The 18,557-nt window shown below is 39.0% G+C and overlaps 1 protein-coding gene across 1 annotated transcript in view; it reads left to right on the top strand.

Moving 5' to 3' along the window:
• RYR3 (ryanodine receptor 3) overlaps nt 1-18,557 on the top strand; it is a 442,959-nt gene that overhangs the window by 381,680 nt on the left and 42,722 nt on the right. Inside the window, exons 92-95 of the mRNA XM_089521997.1 lie at nt 7,933-8,104; nt 8,418-8,504; nt 10,946-11,143; nt 15,704-15,834. Coding sequence (XP_089378123.1) covers nt 7,933-8,104; nt 8,418-8,504; nt 10,946-11,143; nt 15,704-15,834 — 588 coding nt within the window. The remainder of the gene's footprint in view (nt 1-7,932; nt 8,105-8,417; nt 8,505-10,945; nt 11,144-15,703; nt 15,835-18,557) is intronic.

Raw genomic sequence — 18,557 nt, 5'->3', positions numbered from 1 at the left:
ATATTTAGCTATATGTTCTTGTCATGATTGTTTTAATACTTCAGTATACCTCCATGAATTAGCTTCAGACAGACCTCAAGTTCAACTTGAATATGTATGTTTAAAAGCTGTTAGTTTTAAAGCCTTCCACAAATCTTAAAAGAAACACAAGCTTCCTTTAAAAAAAAAACAATTCAAAGGGGGGGGGGGTGCAATCCTCTGAAATCCTTGATTATTCCTCTTTATTACTTGTATTTCAACTCAAATTTTAAAGGAAAGAGAGGATACAATCCAGTCAGTTGATATCCAGATTTAAGAGGTTACATTCCTTCTATTCTTATTAACTGCAATTGAGTCAACTTTGACTTATGATGACCCTATGAATGAGAGACTTCCAAGTCACCCTGTCATCATCAACAGTCTACTCTGGGCTTGCAGACCCAGGGCCATGGCTTCCTTGACTGAGTCTATCTATCTGGATTGTGGACTTTCTCTTTTTCTACTGCCTTGTGCCATACCAATCATTATTATCTTTTCTAGTGAGTCATGTCTTCTGATGATATTGTCGAAGTACAACAGTCTCTGTTTAGTCTTGGCTTCTAGGGAGAATTCATGCTTGATTTGTAATCAGTGTTTTTACTTCTGTCTTTTAAAATTATTGTAACCCGCCATGAATCCCACTGGGGGAGAAAGATAGGACATTAGTAAATAACTAAATAAATTCACTCTAGGAACCATTCTTTTGCCTTTTTAGCAGTCCACAATATTCATAGAACCCTTCTTCAGCACCACATTTCAAATGAGATTAATTTCTTACTATCAGTTTGCTCCATTATCTGGCTTTCACAACCATACATAGAAAATGGATATACGATGATATTTTCAGTATCCAATGATATATCTTTACGCTTCAAGATCTTGTAGACAAGAGTGGGACATTTTGTGTCAGATAATTACACAATGTTTTACTCAGGATGTGAAAATCTAAGAAGAAATGGGATTACATTAATAGTGAGGAAAGATATAGCAAAAACAATCCAACGATATAATGCAAAGTCTGACCAAATAATATCAATCAGGAAAACCCACTTGAGGACAGGAATATGTGTTGTACAGCTTTGGAATTTCCTTTCACCTCTCAGCATGTCAACAGCTGAACATCCTTTCAGTTTCATCATTAGTCACATCATTAGTCATAGTTGTCCTCTGCACTACCCTAGTAGCTTTCTGAGTGTGATCATACCTAGGAGTTTCATCTTCTGGCACTATATCCTGTTTTACTTTGGACTGATATGTTATGTTGTTTTCATGGTAAAAGACATTCAAATAGGGTCTACTGTACCTCCTTCTGTGCAGTGCTAGCAAGCGTTAGCTATGGTGCCATTGCTGTTGTTTTTTAGAGATCCTCCACAGGGGCCACTTCCCACTGCTGCTGCTGTCCAATAGTTGTTTGGCACATTTAGTCTGGCTCCTCAGCAAATGTCTGTCTGACATGGGAGTCCCTACCAGCAGCACTGCTGCCATCAACATAGCCTCTTGCCTCACAGGAGTATGTAATCCCACCACTGCAGAAAAGAAGTGCTATTGAGACATTATTCCCTCTATAGTTTTTCATTATTGTTGTTCATTCTCAGTAATGAAACTCTATAAAAGTGACATTTCCCACAATAACAACATTATTTCTGCAATTACATAAATATTCATTCCCTAGTATATTAAATTTTACTCTCTTATAACCTCTGGAATTGCAGGACACAAGACAGGTTATTGTTGTGTACTCTAAGGCATCCACATATGACAAAAAGAAAATTTATAGCCACCTCTGGCTACTTTCACTTCTATTATCCTCACTAAATTGGACATTTGCTATTGGGGTTTTGTCTTGAATACTGCAAATGAAATTTGCGGAGCTACGGGTCTGAGAACTTAAGGAAAAGTAGAAATGTAACTATTTTCTCACTTTGCTCTTACATGCAATAATAGAGAAGGGATTTTACTCCCTACTGGTAAATTTAAAGAGCTGGGTGCATTGTTTTAGTTTTTTGCATTTTCTTTTCTGCATTTTGTGTGAAAATTTTGTTCATACAAAAACGTTTTTCACATCAAACAGTATTTTTTGTGCAAAATACTTTTCTTGTACAATCATGTTTTGTACAAAGCCCACAATGGGGCATGGGAGGAAAGGTTTGCACAAAGCCCAGTGTTTTGCATAGTTTTTGCAAAAAGCCCTGAAACATCAAACATCTTGCAGCAGTTGACCATTTTATTGGGTGTCTGAGTGTATCCAGGGCAAGAAAATGTGTGAGTATTCATTACTTCCCTGGAGAAAAGTGAAGAGGAGTAAGAGGATAAAGTTAACTTGACACACCAGAGTTTTCATCCTTGAAACACACAAACCTTGGTGCTTTAGTACAAAGAAGAAGGAATAGTTTTCTAATAACTGCCTTAAGAAATTAAGCTTGTTGAACTCAAAATCTGCCTAATGCCATCTCATTTCTTTCTGGCTAATACCAGCCAAAATATATCATCTAAGTTAACCTCTTTTGTATTGAATTTTATTTTAAAAATATAGATCTCTTTGTGGTTCCAAGCTAATTAAAACTAATGATACAGAAGTTACTTTAAATTGCTCCAGTTGGCAGTTTGCCCCATTTTCTAAGCCATCCAAATGTGCAATGGCTTTGGACTTTCTAGTTCAGGTTTGCTCTGAGGAACACTTTATGAGTGGATCTGAGACTCTAGAGGGCCACAGTCTCTTCTCTTCTTTCCCCTTTTTTGTCTTCTGTTTTTATTTTCTTTCGATTAAAACCAGTTTTACTCATGCTTAGAGCAGATCCATTGCAATCAGTGGAACTTAGTGAATCATGACTTATTTGTCCCCTCAACTAGTTCAGTTAAGCAGAGGTCTAAATCCAAATTTTTTAGTCTGACATAAAGAACTGTTTCATATTTCCCTCTCTATCTTTTGTATGATATGATTTCATATGGTTAGACTTATCCATTGCATAATTTTCAAGAAAGTTTAGCTTTAATTCTCTATTAAAAAGTGAGATAGTTGTACCAGTTGTACAATAAATTTCAAAATTCATATTAGGTCAACCAAAAATGTGTGCCAGTTTTCAGGATCTCTAGATCCTTTTTGGGGGAAAGATGCAAAAAGCAAAAAATGTTCAGGGGAAGGACACAAACTTGATCTTAAAATCCTGAATTTTGCATGTTGTGTTGAGATGTAATGAGGAGGTTGGGATGTAATGAGAGTCTTCAGACACCCCCACCCCCACCCCCCAGCTAGGAGCTGGAAAAGTAGAAATGTTTGATCTCCCATTTTGAAAATATAAAACCTCACTGTAAACCAGAACTGCCTCCATTTTGTGTGAAGATGACAGGCTCCTTTGGCAGTGAAAAACAGAAAGCAATTAGGCACTTTGTGGTTTTTTGACAGTGCTGGAGATAATTTTAGTTGTTGGATTAAGTAAAGAAAATCCATAGAAGTGGGGTGGCTTTACATAGTGTTTGGAGAAAATGAATCCTCAGAGAATGAAGTTCCATTTCCAGGTTATTTTTTAAAAAATCATTTTCCTCCAGTGCAGGAAATTTAGCTAAATTTAGTGTTTTCCAAATCATAATAAAAACAAAACAAAACAAAAAGCAGCAACCCAAAGATGGCCATGTTGCCCATTGTATCTTGATCAAATTGCAGTACCAGGATCAGATTATTGCAGGGCTCTCTTGAATATTACCTCGGAACATGAAGTTTCAATATATGTCTTATGGCTACTAAGTGTGGCTAAACCCATCTTGTATTACCTTATCTGAACGCCTTTTGAATTAGGGGTAGGCAACAGCCAGACTTGGAGAGCCACAGTGCTGCACCCACAGTTTATTTGTTTAACTTTCAGCTCTTAATTTTATTTTGGGTTTGCTAAAAATGGTTCCCAATTTTTCTAGGGAGACTGCGGGACAAATTAGCCATGTTTCTGGCTCCCTCTGGACTGTTTTAGGAGAGTTTTTTCTTACCAGGAAGTAAACCAACTCATTTTTTTTCCCTATGACTAAAACAGCCTGGAATAAAAATATCACAAAAATGCCCCCACATACTACCCAAGGGTTATGGGGAACCATTTTTAGTCAAAAGAAAATGTCCCCCTCCATTACTGGGGATTAGAGGACCATGGTGGCTTAGCAGTGGCTTAATGATTAAGATGCTGACTCTGACAACTGCAAGGTTGCCAGAATGGCAGTTCTAGACCCAAGTGCCGCATGATGGAGTCCCAGTTTCTGCCAATCTAGCAGTTTGAAAGCTTGCAGAAGTGCAAGTAGATAAATGGGTACCACTGGGTGTAGTCGTGCTCATCACATAACCACAATCTTGTCTTTGACAATGCTGCCTCCCTCGACTTAAAGACAAGCACCACCGCCTGCAGAAGGACATGACTAGACAATCATGTCAAAGAGGAAACCTTTACTCTTTTAGGGGACCATGGAGCCTCAAAAATGGTTTTGGGACACATGAGGTTTGAATGCTGGATATTCTTCACCACAGTTTGAAAACTTTTCACGCTATTGACTGTTATCACATCTTATGGCAAGCAATTCTATAAATCATTTATATATAACATTACTGTATTTGTCATGGCCTTTGCCTAGCATAATAAACTGAACCGAAATCAATTATACATATGAAGTAATATTTCTTAATTGGAATTGGGATAATATATGACAAGTACTACTCACTACAGGACAAAGAAAATATTTTTTTAAAAAAAATACTGGATGCAGTAAACAGAAGAGCTATATAAAAGACATAAAAAATGAAAGATGGGGAATGAGCATGGCTAGCCAGCTAACATGGCAGCTGCTTAAAGAAAGAGCCGGGCTGGATCTCAACAATGTTCTCACAATTGGGGTTTAATTGAGTGGAGATTGCATCTCAAAACAGCATACCTGTGGCAAGGAACAAAACACTTCACGGATTAATCATTTTGGGGATACATTTGTGTAATTCTCTATACATGGAAGTCTAACCTTCACATATAATACCTTCAGTTTCTGCGTCTATGTTATCTATTAAGCCAAACCCATATAATATTTTTCTTTTAACATCTTATCCTAATTTTATTACTTTTCAAATAGGTAGAACCTTATTATTTACTTTCAGTAAACATCATTGAATCTATCCAGACTTCTTTTGAATATTGGCATCTTTTTGGGAGTGACAACCCCACCCCTCTCAATAGTCTCTATTTTCTAATAAGTTTGTCTTCTTTGTTAATAACATTTGATTTTTCCCTTTTCTATTCCCTTCTTCTCACCCCCTCCTTCTCATCTCTTACCATTTTCTCGTATATAATTCTCAGAAACTAACTGTAACTATTTTTCCCTATTCTTTTTCCAAACAGACCTAAACTGTCGCCAATTCCTTTTTTCCCCATTGTTTATCATTTTGAATCTAAGAAATTGTGTTAATTCACCCATTTCAATTTTGTCATAAACATTAATTAACCATTCTTTTATTCTTGGGATATTTTTTGTTTTCCATTTTTGCACCAAAGTTATTCTTGCAGTTGTAATCAAGTAGAAAGAGAATTTCTTCTGTTGTAAATTCTAAAACAAAATCTAACTTTTTGCCCATGCCTTTTATTGTTGTCCATCTACTGTAAAGAAAACAGTCAATATTGCAAGCTCATCACATTTCTTATTGCAGTAGCTAGGAATGTATCATGATAAACTGGAAAACAGGGAATGTACAAATAGCTGACTGGTGGTCAAAGGTTTGGGACACTTGGGACCGAAATAGGACAGGTCAAAATAAAGCTGCTTCAGGTCACTTTGTAGGTACACTGATTAAATGACACATGCATCTTAAGAGGCCAGAAGCTGCTCCAAAGCTGTGCTTCAGTCCTTTGGCATGGTTTCTGGCCTCTTGGGATGTATGCGGCATTTAAATAGTACACTTCCAAAGTGACCTGAAGCAGCTTTAGTTTGGCCTGTTTGTTCGGGCCCTTAGTTAATGGGAAAACTTTCTGACACTTTCAGACTGTAATGGACAAAGGAAGCCATACACATTTTTTGAAGACTGGTCAATTCTTTTTGACCACATTAAGAACAACTCCCCTGACATCGGACGTCCTGCTCACAAGATTACCCTTTGGAAGGACACTCTAACTCTGAACCCACCAACCATCATATGGCATTTGGGCCTCAAACTGCCAACCTGCTAACCTTGCAATCAGCAGCATCAGCATCTTAACCTCTTGAGCCACCATGTCCCTGCCCCTGATTTCTTGTTCAGAACAGTGGCTGCAGTCAAGAGTAAGAAGACTAAGAATGGGAAATGCAGCCATAAAAGAGCTAGAGAAGATCCTAAAGAGTAAAGCTATACAACTGAGCACTAAAGTTAGAATAGATCAAGCCATGACGTTCCCGGTTACTATGTGAGAGCTGGACAGTAAAAAAAAAAAGTAGATAAAAAGAAGAAAAAACTCATTTGAGATGTGGTTCTGGAGAAGAGTGCTGAGGATACCATGGACAGCCAAGATGACAAACAAATGGATCCTTGAACAGATCAATCCTGAAATATCTCTAGTAGCCTAGATGATAAAATTGAAGCTGTTGTACTTTAGTCACATCATGAGAAGACATAACTCATTAGAAAAGACAACAGTGCTAGAGAAGGTGGAAGGCAGCAGAAAAAGAGGAAGAGTGCATACCAGATGGCTGGAATCAATTAGGGAGGACTTGGGCATGAGTTCACAGGACTTGAGCAGAGCAGTGGAGGATAGGGATCTTGGAGATGCCTCATTCACAGGGTCACCATGAGTTGAGACTGACTCAAGGGCAGATAACAACAACAATAGTATTTCTTTTATCCGTCCTACACTTGCTACCAAACCTATTGAATTGACTTTTGTAGTGTTGGGAAGAGGCAGAAAAGTTTGTTTCTGTCTTCTTTCTTCATACAATTCATAATTTTATTAATCATTTTCTCCCTTAGTAGCCTGCTTTCTAAACTAAAAAGGTCCAAATGTTTTAGTTTTTCCTTGTAAAAAGGTTGTTAGAATGCTCTGGTAATTTTTGCTCCCCCTTTCTGCCTTATCACTAATACTGTTTATTTTTCAAGATATGATAATGCAATGGGCAATATGATTTATGATAAGGGTGCTTTATTTCCAATCCTGTTTTTAGTGGTTGAATTACATAATCCATGTATTGTAGCAGCCACTTGAACGGATGTTCCATTGAGTTACTCACTTTTACCATTATTCTTTTTCATTGTTAGTAGCCACAGGTTCAGTTCCTCTCAGGCTGCATCTGCACTGCAGAATTAATGCACTTTGACACCGCTTTAACTGTTATGGCTCCATCCTATGAAATCCTCAGATTTGCAGTTTGCTGTGGCACCAGAGTTCTCTGACAGTGAAGGCTAAATACCTCACAAAACTACAAATCCCAGAATTTCATAGCATTGAGCCATGGCAGTTAAAATGGCATTAAACTGCATTATCTCTGCCTTGCAGATTGGATCTCAGTTAGCATGTTTGTGCTCCAGTGTCCATCACTATACATTTTTTGGTTGACATTGATTTGCTATACAGTGGTACCCCGGGATACGAATTCACTGCGTTACGAAATTTCCGGGGTACGAAAAAGTTAGATTTAAAAAAACTGTTCCGGGTTACGAAGGATTTTTCGGGTTACGAAAATCTTTTCGGCGCGAAATTCAAAGCGCGGCTAGCGGCTAGCGGCTTTCCAGCGGCTTTTCGGGTTGCGAAATGTATCGGGTTACGAACGGCGCCGCGGAACGAATTAAATTCGTAACCCGAGGTAGCACTGTACGTTGTACTGATCATATTTGTGCACATATCTATGTGTCTTCATCCTTTAATTTTGTTTGTTCTCATATTTTTGGAAAACACTGAAATTTGCCGCTGTGACTTATGCCATTTCCTTTAGCATTGAGGATGGTGAGAAACAAGATAAGATCAAAGATGATGTATACTGTGAACATTCAGAAGTTGAAGAACCCAAGAAAAGAAAGCGAAGGCATGGGCAAAGGATAGAAAAACCTGATGCAGTTATGGCTAATTTTTTTAAAGTACTGGAAGTGTATCAGACAAAAATGTTGGTATGTTGATCTCTTTTTTTACTTTTAATAAATGATTTTATAATAAAATCAAGTAACAGCTTTTTTCACATCTTAAAGAAACATCTGAGTTCTAGGATTTTGATGAATAGAGACAACAGTTATAATAGAAACAAATATTATAAACAAAATACTTAAACGAAAAGAAATCTGAACTGATGGAAGGAGAAGCCTTGAAAATTGATTCATGCTGTCATGTCTGAAAACAGAAGCATTATTTGGATTTCCTTTCTTAATCTACACCTGTTTTATCTTGTATTGCTTTAAAAACTGATAACCTCCTTTGTATTTTCAGCATTATTTGGCCAGAAATTTCTACAATTTACGGTTTCTTGCACTTTTTGTTGCATTTGCCATCAACTTTATTCTGCTGTTCTACAAGGTAATGTAACTGTTTCCATTCTGTGCACAATACCATGATTTTCAAAGTGACATATCCGAAACCAACATGTTGAGCAAAGATTCTATAGTTATAGTGACATAATTATACAGAAGATGGAGGAGGTGACAGCTGTAGTAAACCGGAAAAGAAGCCAGCTGTGGTGATAGGAAAATGAAAACCACCAGAACAAGCTGGCTTAAAGTGCCATTTTCTAAGCCACTCCTCCTATAGTTTGAAGGCACCAAAGTTAGATATTCATGAAACTGGTGACTTGGAAGCAGCTGCTTCCTCCTCCCTTTACCACATGCCACTGCTTCCTCCTCCCTTTACCACATGCCACTGCTTCCTTACTTGCACAGACATGGAGACTGGTAAACCACTTGTGAAATTGTGAGCAGTTTGTTATACAATAGTCCCCTGGCTGTAGACAGTAGCATCGCTAGGGTTGGTGTCATCTGGTGCGATAACTCATGGTGCCACCCCACCCCCCATTGACCTCCTCCTATACCACATCATACAGAATCCTTAGTAAAAAAAAGTACTAATTTTACTCATAAATTGTAATTCCTATATGTCACTGAATGTGATGCTAATAGTTGTGACATAAACAACGACAGCAATTAAATCTATACAGTGGACCCTTGTTATATGCCGGGGTTTGGTTCCAAGATCCCCCGTGGATAACAAAATCCGTGGATGCTCACTTCCCATTAAATATGACATAGCAAAATGGTGTCCCTTATAAAAAATGGAAAATCAAGGATTGATACTTGAAATTTATACTTTTTTGGAACATTTTCAAACCGTGGATGCTTGAATCCGTATATTAAAAAATCCGTGTATAAGAAGGGCCAACTGTACTTTTTAATTACAACCTAAATGTACTTACGTAGATACAGTTTCATGTGCTTAAATTGAAAATTTGGTAAAATGTGATCTTTTAAAATATTTTTTCTTTAAAGATTAAAAATTATTTTTTTGAAATATGAAATTTTAATTTAAAAAAACCTAGGGCCTTATTTGTATCCTGATTTACCCCCAAAATTGACACTCAAACAGCTACTCCTACATTGTTCTTCTGTGTCTTTCAACGCTATGGGACAGTGTAGGACAGCCTTTCTCAACCTTTTTACCCTGAAGTAACTCTTGAAATGTTTTTTAGGTCACAGGGAACCCCTACATAAAAATTATTATTTGTGGTCTCTTTGACTCACATGAGTGGTATATTTCTGTGCCTATGCAGAGAACAATTGGCACCTTATAGACTCTTCTTACAGAACCCTGAGGTTCCATGAAAACCTGGTTGAGAAACCCTGGTGTACAATCTGAAGGCTGCACCAGCTCCTTTAGACTACACACTCATAGAACTTTGATGAGAGCAACTGTGGGCCCAACCCAATAAATTGTAATTTAGCTAAACATCCCAAAGATGAAAAATGTATATTTAGTTACAACAATTTTTAAATGGTGTCATACTTAATTTGTGTTTTATCTTGTACTTCTCATCCTTTAGAATAATAACTTTACATATTCAGTGTTACAATACTTCACAGACTTTATATTTGTTCTGATCTTTAAAACAACATAATATAGATAAGTATTATTGCCCCTGTAATATACACGAACCAGAAGTATTATTGCTCCTGTAATACACATGAACCAGTTGAATGTACTTTGTCTATTTCTGACTAGTGAGTTCATGGCAGAGTTGAGATTTCAGCTATGAAATCCTTCATTCATAGTTCATTCTATTAGTTGCTGCACAAACACCAGTACAATATTACAGTGTTCAGTATTCCACGTCTGCAAACAGAATTATCACATCGAGCTAATCTGTTACCATCTTGAGATGCTGAATCTGGATTCCTCACCACTACCTTCATAAATTACACCCCAGTCCTTAACTCATTATCCTGAACCAGCAAAGGTTATACAAAGGTTTTCATTTTCATGTCCCTAGTTGAATGGAACTAGTTGAATGAGGAAATGGATGTGCAAATTCAGCAGTCTTTCTCATTAACATGCTACATAGGGTGAACAGGATGAATAGGGTGAACAGTGGAAGTGGAAAGATGCTTCCTTCAGAAAGGCAAAGCCCTTCTGTACCCAAGCTGTCATGTCCCTATAGGCCTGAGAAGCATTACTCAGAAGCACAAGGCTATTTGAAGATCTGACTAATATACAAAAAGAACAGGTGGCTGGAGGTTGAATTGCTTCTTCCTTTTAGCCTTCCAAGAGGATAAGTGCTTTGTCATCATTGTGTCATTTGAAATATAATTTAAATACTTGTAGGGTAGATTATTATATATCTATAATGCAATTTTCCCTTTTAACAACATGTTCAATAGAAGATAGTGGACAAATTTTGCTCCCATGGACTCAGTTTTACTGTTTTCATTGAAATATCTGTTTGCATGACTGGTATTTTAAAATCAAATTAGGTGACAGAAGAGCCATTTGAAGAAATGGAAGAAGATTCTGATCTATGGCATGCTTTGGATGAGGACGAAGATGAAGATGGAGTGGTGTTCTATGTACTCCAAGAGAGTACAGGCTATATGGCACCAACATTGAGAGCTCTAGCTGTTATTCATACAGTCATCTCTTTTGTATGTGTTATTGGATATTATTGTTTAAAGGTTAGTAGATTCATTTTCACAATAAATTAGCTATCAAAACTCTCCTAGAATCTCTTCTCTGTCAGACTACATAAAAACATTTATTTTAATATAGCTTCTCTCCCCTCACCCATAGGCCTTTTATTCATTTTGTGGGTTTCTTTTTATCTGCTGCTGTTTTAATTTTAAACATTATTATATTATTCTTCTATTATGTATTTTTGTTATTAGCTGTCTTGGTAACTATATATAGAAGAACATGAGATTGTATGTATGTATGTATGTATGTATATATATATATAGAGAGAGAGAGAGAGAGAGAGCTATATTAATATTCTTCTTCATTGTGGTCTCTGTGCCATCCAGAATCCAGAGCTGAGTAAGTTTAATGGAAACCCACCACCACCACACATATTCCAGCTCACCAAGCTACTCTCCTCTCTGTTTTCCTTTTTTTTTTTTTTTCCTTTCTTTCTCTTGGTCTGTTTCTTTCATCCTTATCTTACTTTCCGGGGGGGGGGGGGCAGGCACTCCCCCCCACCTTTCCCTTCTCTATTCTTTTTGCTCTGTTATGGCCTCTGAAACTCCTTTCACAGCTTACCCTACTTGTGGATGTAAAGTTTCCTTGTTCTATGGGCATCTCAAGTGTCTTTTTTGTTTGGGAGAAAGTCATATTCCCAGCCATTGTTACTCCCCAAGCCTTATGTATCTGGGCCTCTCAGCTTAAAGTGCATTCTAGGAACAAGCTCTTAAGGGCACAGAATATGCAGCTGCCTCTTCATCTTCAAAAGACTTCCTCAGGGCCTTCTAAACAGCTATCAAAATCAAAGAATATACCTTCATCACCTCAGTCTTCTTTGGTGCCAAAATTTATTTTCATGGTACTGTCCACCATTATGGTTACATCTTCTAATTTTTTGATCTCATCCAGTTGTACGCTACTGTCAGCTTCTGTACTATCCTCAACATCACCTTGTCCCTGACAAGAAGTTGCTTCTTTGATAGTGACTATCATGGGGTTAAAAGTGACTCATAGCACACTCACTCTGGCTCCAAGTGTCAATCTTTGACTTTCATTGGAACGAAAGAAAAAGAAGGACCCTGAATCTAAGTACAAAGAGATGTGAAGTCGAAGGCTTTCATGGCCTGCATCCTTAGTTTTTTGTGGGTTTTTCAGCGTATGTGGTCATGTTTTAGAAGATGCCAGACACAGATACAGGCGAAAGGTCAGGAATAAACTCTTCTAGAACATGGCCACATAACCTGAAAAACCCACAAAAAACTACAATGAGATGGATTAGTGTAAAAACCTACTTGCTCCTGCTCCTGTAGCTCTAGCTCCTCATGAGGAAATGTCTGTTCCAATGGCACCATCTTCTCAGACTTCCTCCTTATTCATAATACCAGGTGCAAGCAGTGTGACAGTACCACACAGGGAAATCTTTGAGGTCCTGCCAAACTGCCAGAACTTATTTCTGTGCAGTTGCCATTATTAACACTGCAAGACATTCAAGAGGTACTGCTGTTAGCATACCCTACACCCCTCTTGCTGAATATAGGGTTTCATATTTTTATATCTCCAGCACCTGACATGTTTTTTTAAGAGGTCATAATGGCTTTTGAAACACTAGGAGGTTTCACGTGGGAATAGCACACTGGCCCAAATACATGTGGAAGATCTAGATAGTACTAAATAGTAAAAGTAAAATGGGTTTGAATAATAAAATCGAGTCCAACCCACTGCCATGCAAGAAATCACAATCAAAGCATTCCTGACAAATGACCTTCTAGCCTCTGTTTAAAACCTCCAAAGAAGGAGACTCCACAACTCTCCGAGGGAGCATGTGCCACTGTCAAACATTTGATTGATAAAGGCTTCGATTGACTGTCAAACAGCTCTTACTGTCAGGAAGTTCCTCCTAATGTCGAGGTGGATCTGTTTTCTGTAACTTGCATACATTGATCTGGGTCCTATTCTCTGAAGCAGCAGAAAACAAGCTTGCTTCATCCTCAGCGTGACACCTCTTCAAATGCTTCAGACTAAACATACCCAGCTCTCTAAGTCATGTCTCATAGGGCATGGTTTCCAGACTCTTCACCATTTTAGTCTCCCTCCTTTGGACACGCTCCAGTTTCTTAACATCTTTTTTAAATTGTGGTGCCCAGAACTGGACACAATATTCCAGGTGAGGCCTGACCAAAGCAGAATAGAGTGGTACTATTACTTCCCTTGATCTAGACGCTATACTTCTATTGATGCAGCCTAAAATCACATTGGCCTTTTTAGCTGCCATCATACTGTTGACTCATGTTCAACTTGTGGTCTACTAGGACTCCTAGATCCCTTTCACACATAATCTCATTAAGCCAGATGTCCCCCATCCTATATCTATGCATTTCATTTTTCTGCCCTAAGTGCAGTGCCTTATATTTATCCATGCTGAAATTCATTTTGTTAGTTTTGGCCCAAGCTTTCTAATCTATTAAGTTAATTTTGAATGTCGATCCTCTCTTCTGGAGGATTAGCTACTCCTCCTAATTTGGTGTCATCTGCAAATTTGATGAGCATGCCCCCTATTCTTTCATCCAAGTCATTGATAAAGATGTTCAGTAGCACTGGGCCTAGGACAGAGACCTGTGACACCCCACTGATCACTTATTTCCAGGATGAAGAGGAGCTATTGCTGAGCACCCTTTGGGTTTGAGTGGTCAACCAGTTACAAATCAATTTAACAGTTGCTTTACGCATCCAGTTCCTTAGTCTCTAGTTTTGGAAGCTTCCCAGATGAAGAGTAGCAAGAAGATTTGCAGCACTTCAACCAATAAAGAAAGGCTTGACATTTTTGAATGCCTATTTTACTCTTCTTCTGCCTTCCCTGTTTGGACTGCCACCTTCCAGCTGTGTGTGACTCCCTAACACAGTTTCTTTGGGATAAGATACTGGCCTTTGTTCCTTCTTTACCTGAAGATCAGTAGAGTGTTGCAAGTCAGTTACATCAGGAAGACCATCACCTTGTGTCACAATAAATTAAATCCACTAGAAATGTGGCAATTATGCATTAAAGGTGATGTCTGGGGTTCTGCCTCTTTGCAGCTATGCTTGGTTTCATTCAAGGGGTGTTTTGGGGGGGACTTAAGGAGATGAATAGAAGACCATCCTTTTGATTACAGATTCATTTAATGCCAAAATGGATGAGACCATGGATCATTGCCAATATGCTGGCAGTGATCTAACAACAGTAATACAAACTGTACTGTCAGTTTTGGAAACAATCTTCATCTTTCTCTAGTTCTCTAGATCTTCTCGGATATCTTTGTATGCATCTGGAGCTCAGAAACATCATCAGTTCTGTTCTTCCCATTACAACACCAGCTCCAAGACCTTCACACAGGTCTTGCCTTTGACTCAATTCCTGGACTTCCATCACAGCCTTTTTTTTTTTTTTTCTTTGTAAATCCCCCTTTCCACCTCGTGCTCCCAGGATCTACTGCCATTACAAGTGGCAGAACATCACCAACAAGACTTGGATGTTGGCCATTGTTTGCTTTGGTTATAATTTGCTTCTTGGTCTCCCATCAGAACTGTTTCACCCTTCCTCTCCTTCTTGAATTCTGAGAGAAGAGATTGCTGCTCTCCTGGAAAAGGGGTTCCTTAGAGCATCTGCCTCAAAGCTGCAAGTACACCAGTTACTTTTCCCAGTTTTTTTCAGTTTTGAAGAGGGAACTGTAAAAAATTCTTCAAGCTGCTGTTAGGGTTGCCATTCTGGTTTCCTGATCCCTCTGTAACCTTTACTGCTGTCACATCTCTTTCCTGCTGGGGAGCCCATTACAAATAACTGATTGTGAAGAGTCATTGGTTGCCTAGGGAGGAGGACTTCATATCAGTACTTTAGAATTTCTCACAGTCATCAAGGCATTTTGAACTTTTCATCTCCATCTCCATTGGTAGAGTAGTTTGGGTCATCTCTGAAAACACTATGACAGCATTTTACATATACAAACAAGGTGACATTCACTCCACACTTCTAGATCTCACCATTCAACTCTGGAATTGATATGCTACCAGGAACATCTATCCTGTTGCAATTCATTTTACTGGAACAGACAATACAGTTGCCAATGCTTTGAGTCACTATCTTCATCTCTATGGGCACCCTCTGACTGAGCTTTCAGCCTCATTGTAGTCAGGTGGGGAATAACCAACCAGTGGTACACTTGGATGTGAGGAGAGAACAAGAGCCACATGTGAGGCATGTGCCATATTGCTCAACTCTAGAAATTTCCAGACTAGGCTTTACATGTGCACAGAAAACCCATATGTGGGAGTTAGAAATGATAGCTCAAAGAGTGAAAGTTACAGGCAATCAACTTACTTGTTCAGCGTTGATTCAAGGGGCAACTATACTATCTATCATCCTATAATCTTCAAAATGACAGTTTCAGTTCTTAAAACCAAATTGTTTCCAGGTGTGAGGTTTTCTAGTACTGTAAAAAGTTACATGTGGTATTTTCAAGACATGTGAAACTATTTAGCTACATTTGGAGATGCCAAATGATGAAAAAAAATGTCTTTTCTGAAAGGTTCCTCTTGTTATATTCAAACGAGAAAAAGACATTGCAAGGAAACTGGAATTTGATGGTTTGTACATTACTGAACAGCCCTCTGAAGATGATATTAAAGGGCAGTGGGATCGCCTAGTCATAAACACTTCGTAAGTAACACATTTTCCATTGAAATATTCCTGTAGAAGTTCATTGATCTTTACTTTTGTAGTCTATCTGAAATTACTCTCTGTTGTTTAATTTTCCCCTCATAAATGTACAGGTTGAGTCTCCTTTATCCAGAATTCTGAAATGCAAAATACTCCAAAAACCAAGGTCTTTTTCATGGGTGACTCAGATAGCAACATCTTTACTTTCTGCTGGTTCAAAGCACACAACATTTGTTTCAGGCACAAAATTATTTAAAATAATATATAACTATATATTATCCTAACATGCAAAGATATACAGCTGAACACAAAGTTAGAAATGTCCAAGCCCTTGTATTCCTCATTATTATGTACAGATGTAAGAGCTGGACAGTGAACAAAGCAGATTGGAAGAAAATTAATTCATTTGAGATGTGGTGCTGGATAAGACTTCTGAGGATACTGTGGATTACCAAAAAGACAAAGAATTGGGTCCTAGAACAAATCAAACCTGAACTCTCCCTGGAAGCCACGATTACTAAATTGAGTCTATTGTACTTTGGCCACATCATGAGAAGGCACAACCCATTAGAAAAGACAATGTTGCTGGGGAAGGTAGAGGGCAGTAGAAAGAGAGGAAGACCAGATCCCAGATGGATAGACTCAGTAAAGGAGACCATGGATCTGGCCTACAGCACCTGAGCAGAGAGGTAGAGGAAAGGAAAGCTTGGAGACATCTCATCCAAAGAGTCACCATGAGCCAAGGTTGATCCAAAGGCAGCTAACAACAAACAACAAACATGTAAATAGATGTCTTCAGCACTGCAAGTAGTAAGAAAGAAGTGAAACCCATAAAAAATGTTTCTGCATCTTTTCTTGCCCACTCCAACCCCCCAAAAGGCCTCCTATTTAGGATTCCACCAGCTGCCAATGCTTTCCTCCTTTTCCATTCTTCTTTTTCAAGTATTGTTCAACATTATTATTCTTCTAGAAGCTACAATGTACATTTCTCATTGGGCTGTTTTGGAGGATTTTGCTGCCTTGGGTTTTTTGTTGTAAAAAAAATCATGAACTTCATTTTCCAAGGGCCTTGCTTTAACACAGGCCCGTTACAGACGGGCTAAAAAGTATGCGCGGAGCGCGTACTAGGGTTAAGATGGGGCGGTGCTTCTGCACCGCCCTAACACTAGTGCGCGCTCTGCACGCACAAAATGGTGGCAGCCGTTCCATACGGCCGCCGCCATAGATACGTGATGACCGCGCCACCTCTAAACGAGGCGGCACGGTTGTGACATATTGGGGGCGCGGCAAGGCGCCTAGGGCGCCCTTTCCACAACCCTGGAAGGAGCTCTGTTTCGGAGCTCCTTCCTGGTTTGGTCCACTGGGCGCAGCCTTTAGACGGCTGCACCCAGCGGACCAAAGGAGAAAGGGGCCAAACGATCCCTTTCTCCTTCTCCCCGCCGCCGCGGGGTGTCCTTGGGGCTTGAAGCCCCAAGGACACCCCTTTCCAGGCTGCGGGGAAGGGGCCTTTTGCCGCTTCCCCACAACCCGGAAAGTGGCAGATCGGGGCTTCAGCGGCTGCCACTCTGGCCACTGAGGCCCTGATCCGGCGGGGAAAGGTGCACCTACAGGCTGCCCCAAAGGGGCGGTCTGTAACGCACCACAGTCATGCTAGACGATCTATTAATATATACAGTGCTATGCTTTTATCCACATGGTTATTCTTTAAATGCTTCTAATTTTTGTTGTGCTGTTTTTAATCAGATAGTTTATTTAACACTTTTTTTATTCTTACTAGTTTCGACTGAATTTTCTTTAAAATGTGAACTATCTTGGTCCCATATGGGAAGAAAAAAGGGATATAAATTGAACAGATTAAAAAAAATAAACAATTACCCAGGTTTTATATTAAATAGAGTAATTTTGAAAACAGCAGCATTTTGATATCAAACAGCTGCTGTTTGCAGTTTGATATCAAGTGCTTTCAATTTTCAGAATTAGCCCTCTTTTCTATTTCACTTTGGCAGTGTGGTTATTGCTTCACCATGCCTGTTTCCCATATGACTCAGGTTATGCTGTTTGACAGTGGAACAAACTCCCTCGGAGTGTAGTGGAGTCTCCTTCCTTAGAGGTTTTTAAACAGAGGCTGGATGGCCATCTGTCAGGGATACTTTGATTTAAATTTCCTGCATGGCAGGGGGTTGGACTGGATGGCCCTTGCAGTCTCTTCCAACTCTATGATTCTATGTATGCAATGAAGCCACTACATTGGAGGGATCCCCTCCCCAGCTCCATATCTGTTCCATGTTACTCTCCCGAAGTTCAGAAGGGCTCTAACTCTGGCACGTTTCAATGTGTTGCCCACAGCCATGTTGGAAGGTAGATTTAAAAAAACACCTTTTGAAATCCGTTTTTGCCCATGTGGCTTGGGCACTGTTGAAACCAATGAGCATGTTTTCCTTTATTGTCAATTCTATAGAGACATTCGTCACCAACTGATTAGCCCACTACTGTGTAAATTCCCAGGCAAACCTGACTCCTTTTATTTACGCCTCCTATTGGACAACAGTGATCCTACAGTATCCCTTAAGGTGGCTAAATTCTGTTATATTGTTTGTAAACTGCGCCCTCAGCTGTCAAATGGCCATTTTATTACCGTGTAGAAAGAACTGTTTGATACCGTACATGTACAGTCTACTATCAGTTTATATTTTAATTTGTTATTGTTATATTGATATGTTGCT

This window comes from Sceloporus occidentalis, unplaced genomic scaffold (genome assembly GCF_023333645.1).
Source record: "Sceloporus occidentalis isolate IW3139 unplaced genomic scaffold, rSceOcc1.0.p SCAF_4, whole genome shotgun sequence".
NCBI classification, from domain to species: domain Eukaryota; kingdom Metazoa; phylum Chordata; class Lepidosauria; order Squamata; family Phrynosomatidae; genus Sceloporus; species Sceloporus occidentalis.
This window is presented reverse-complemented; position numbering and strand designations above follow the sequence as displayed.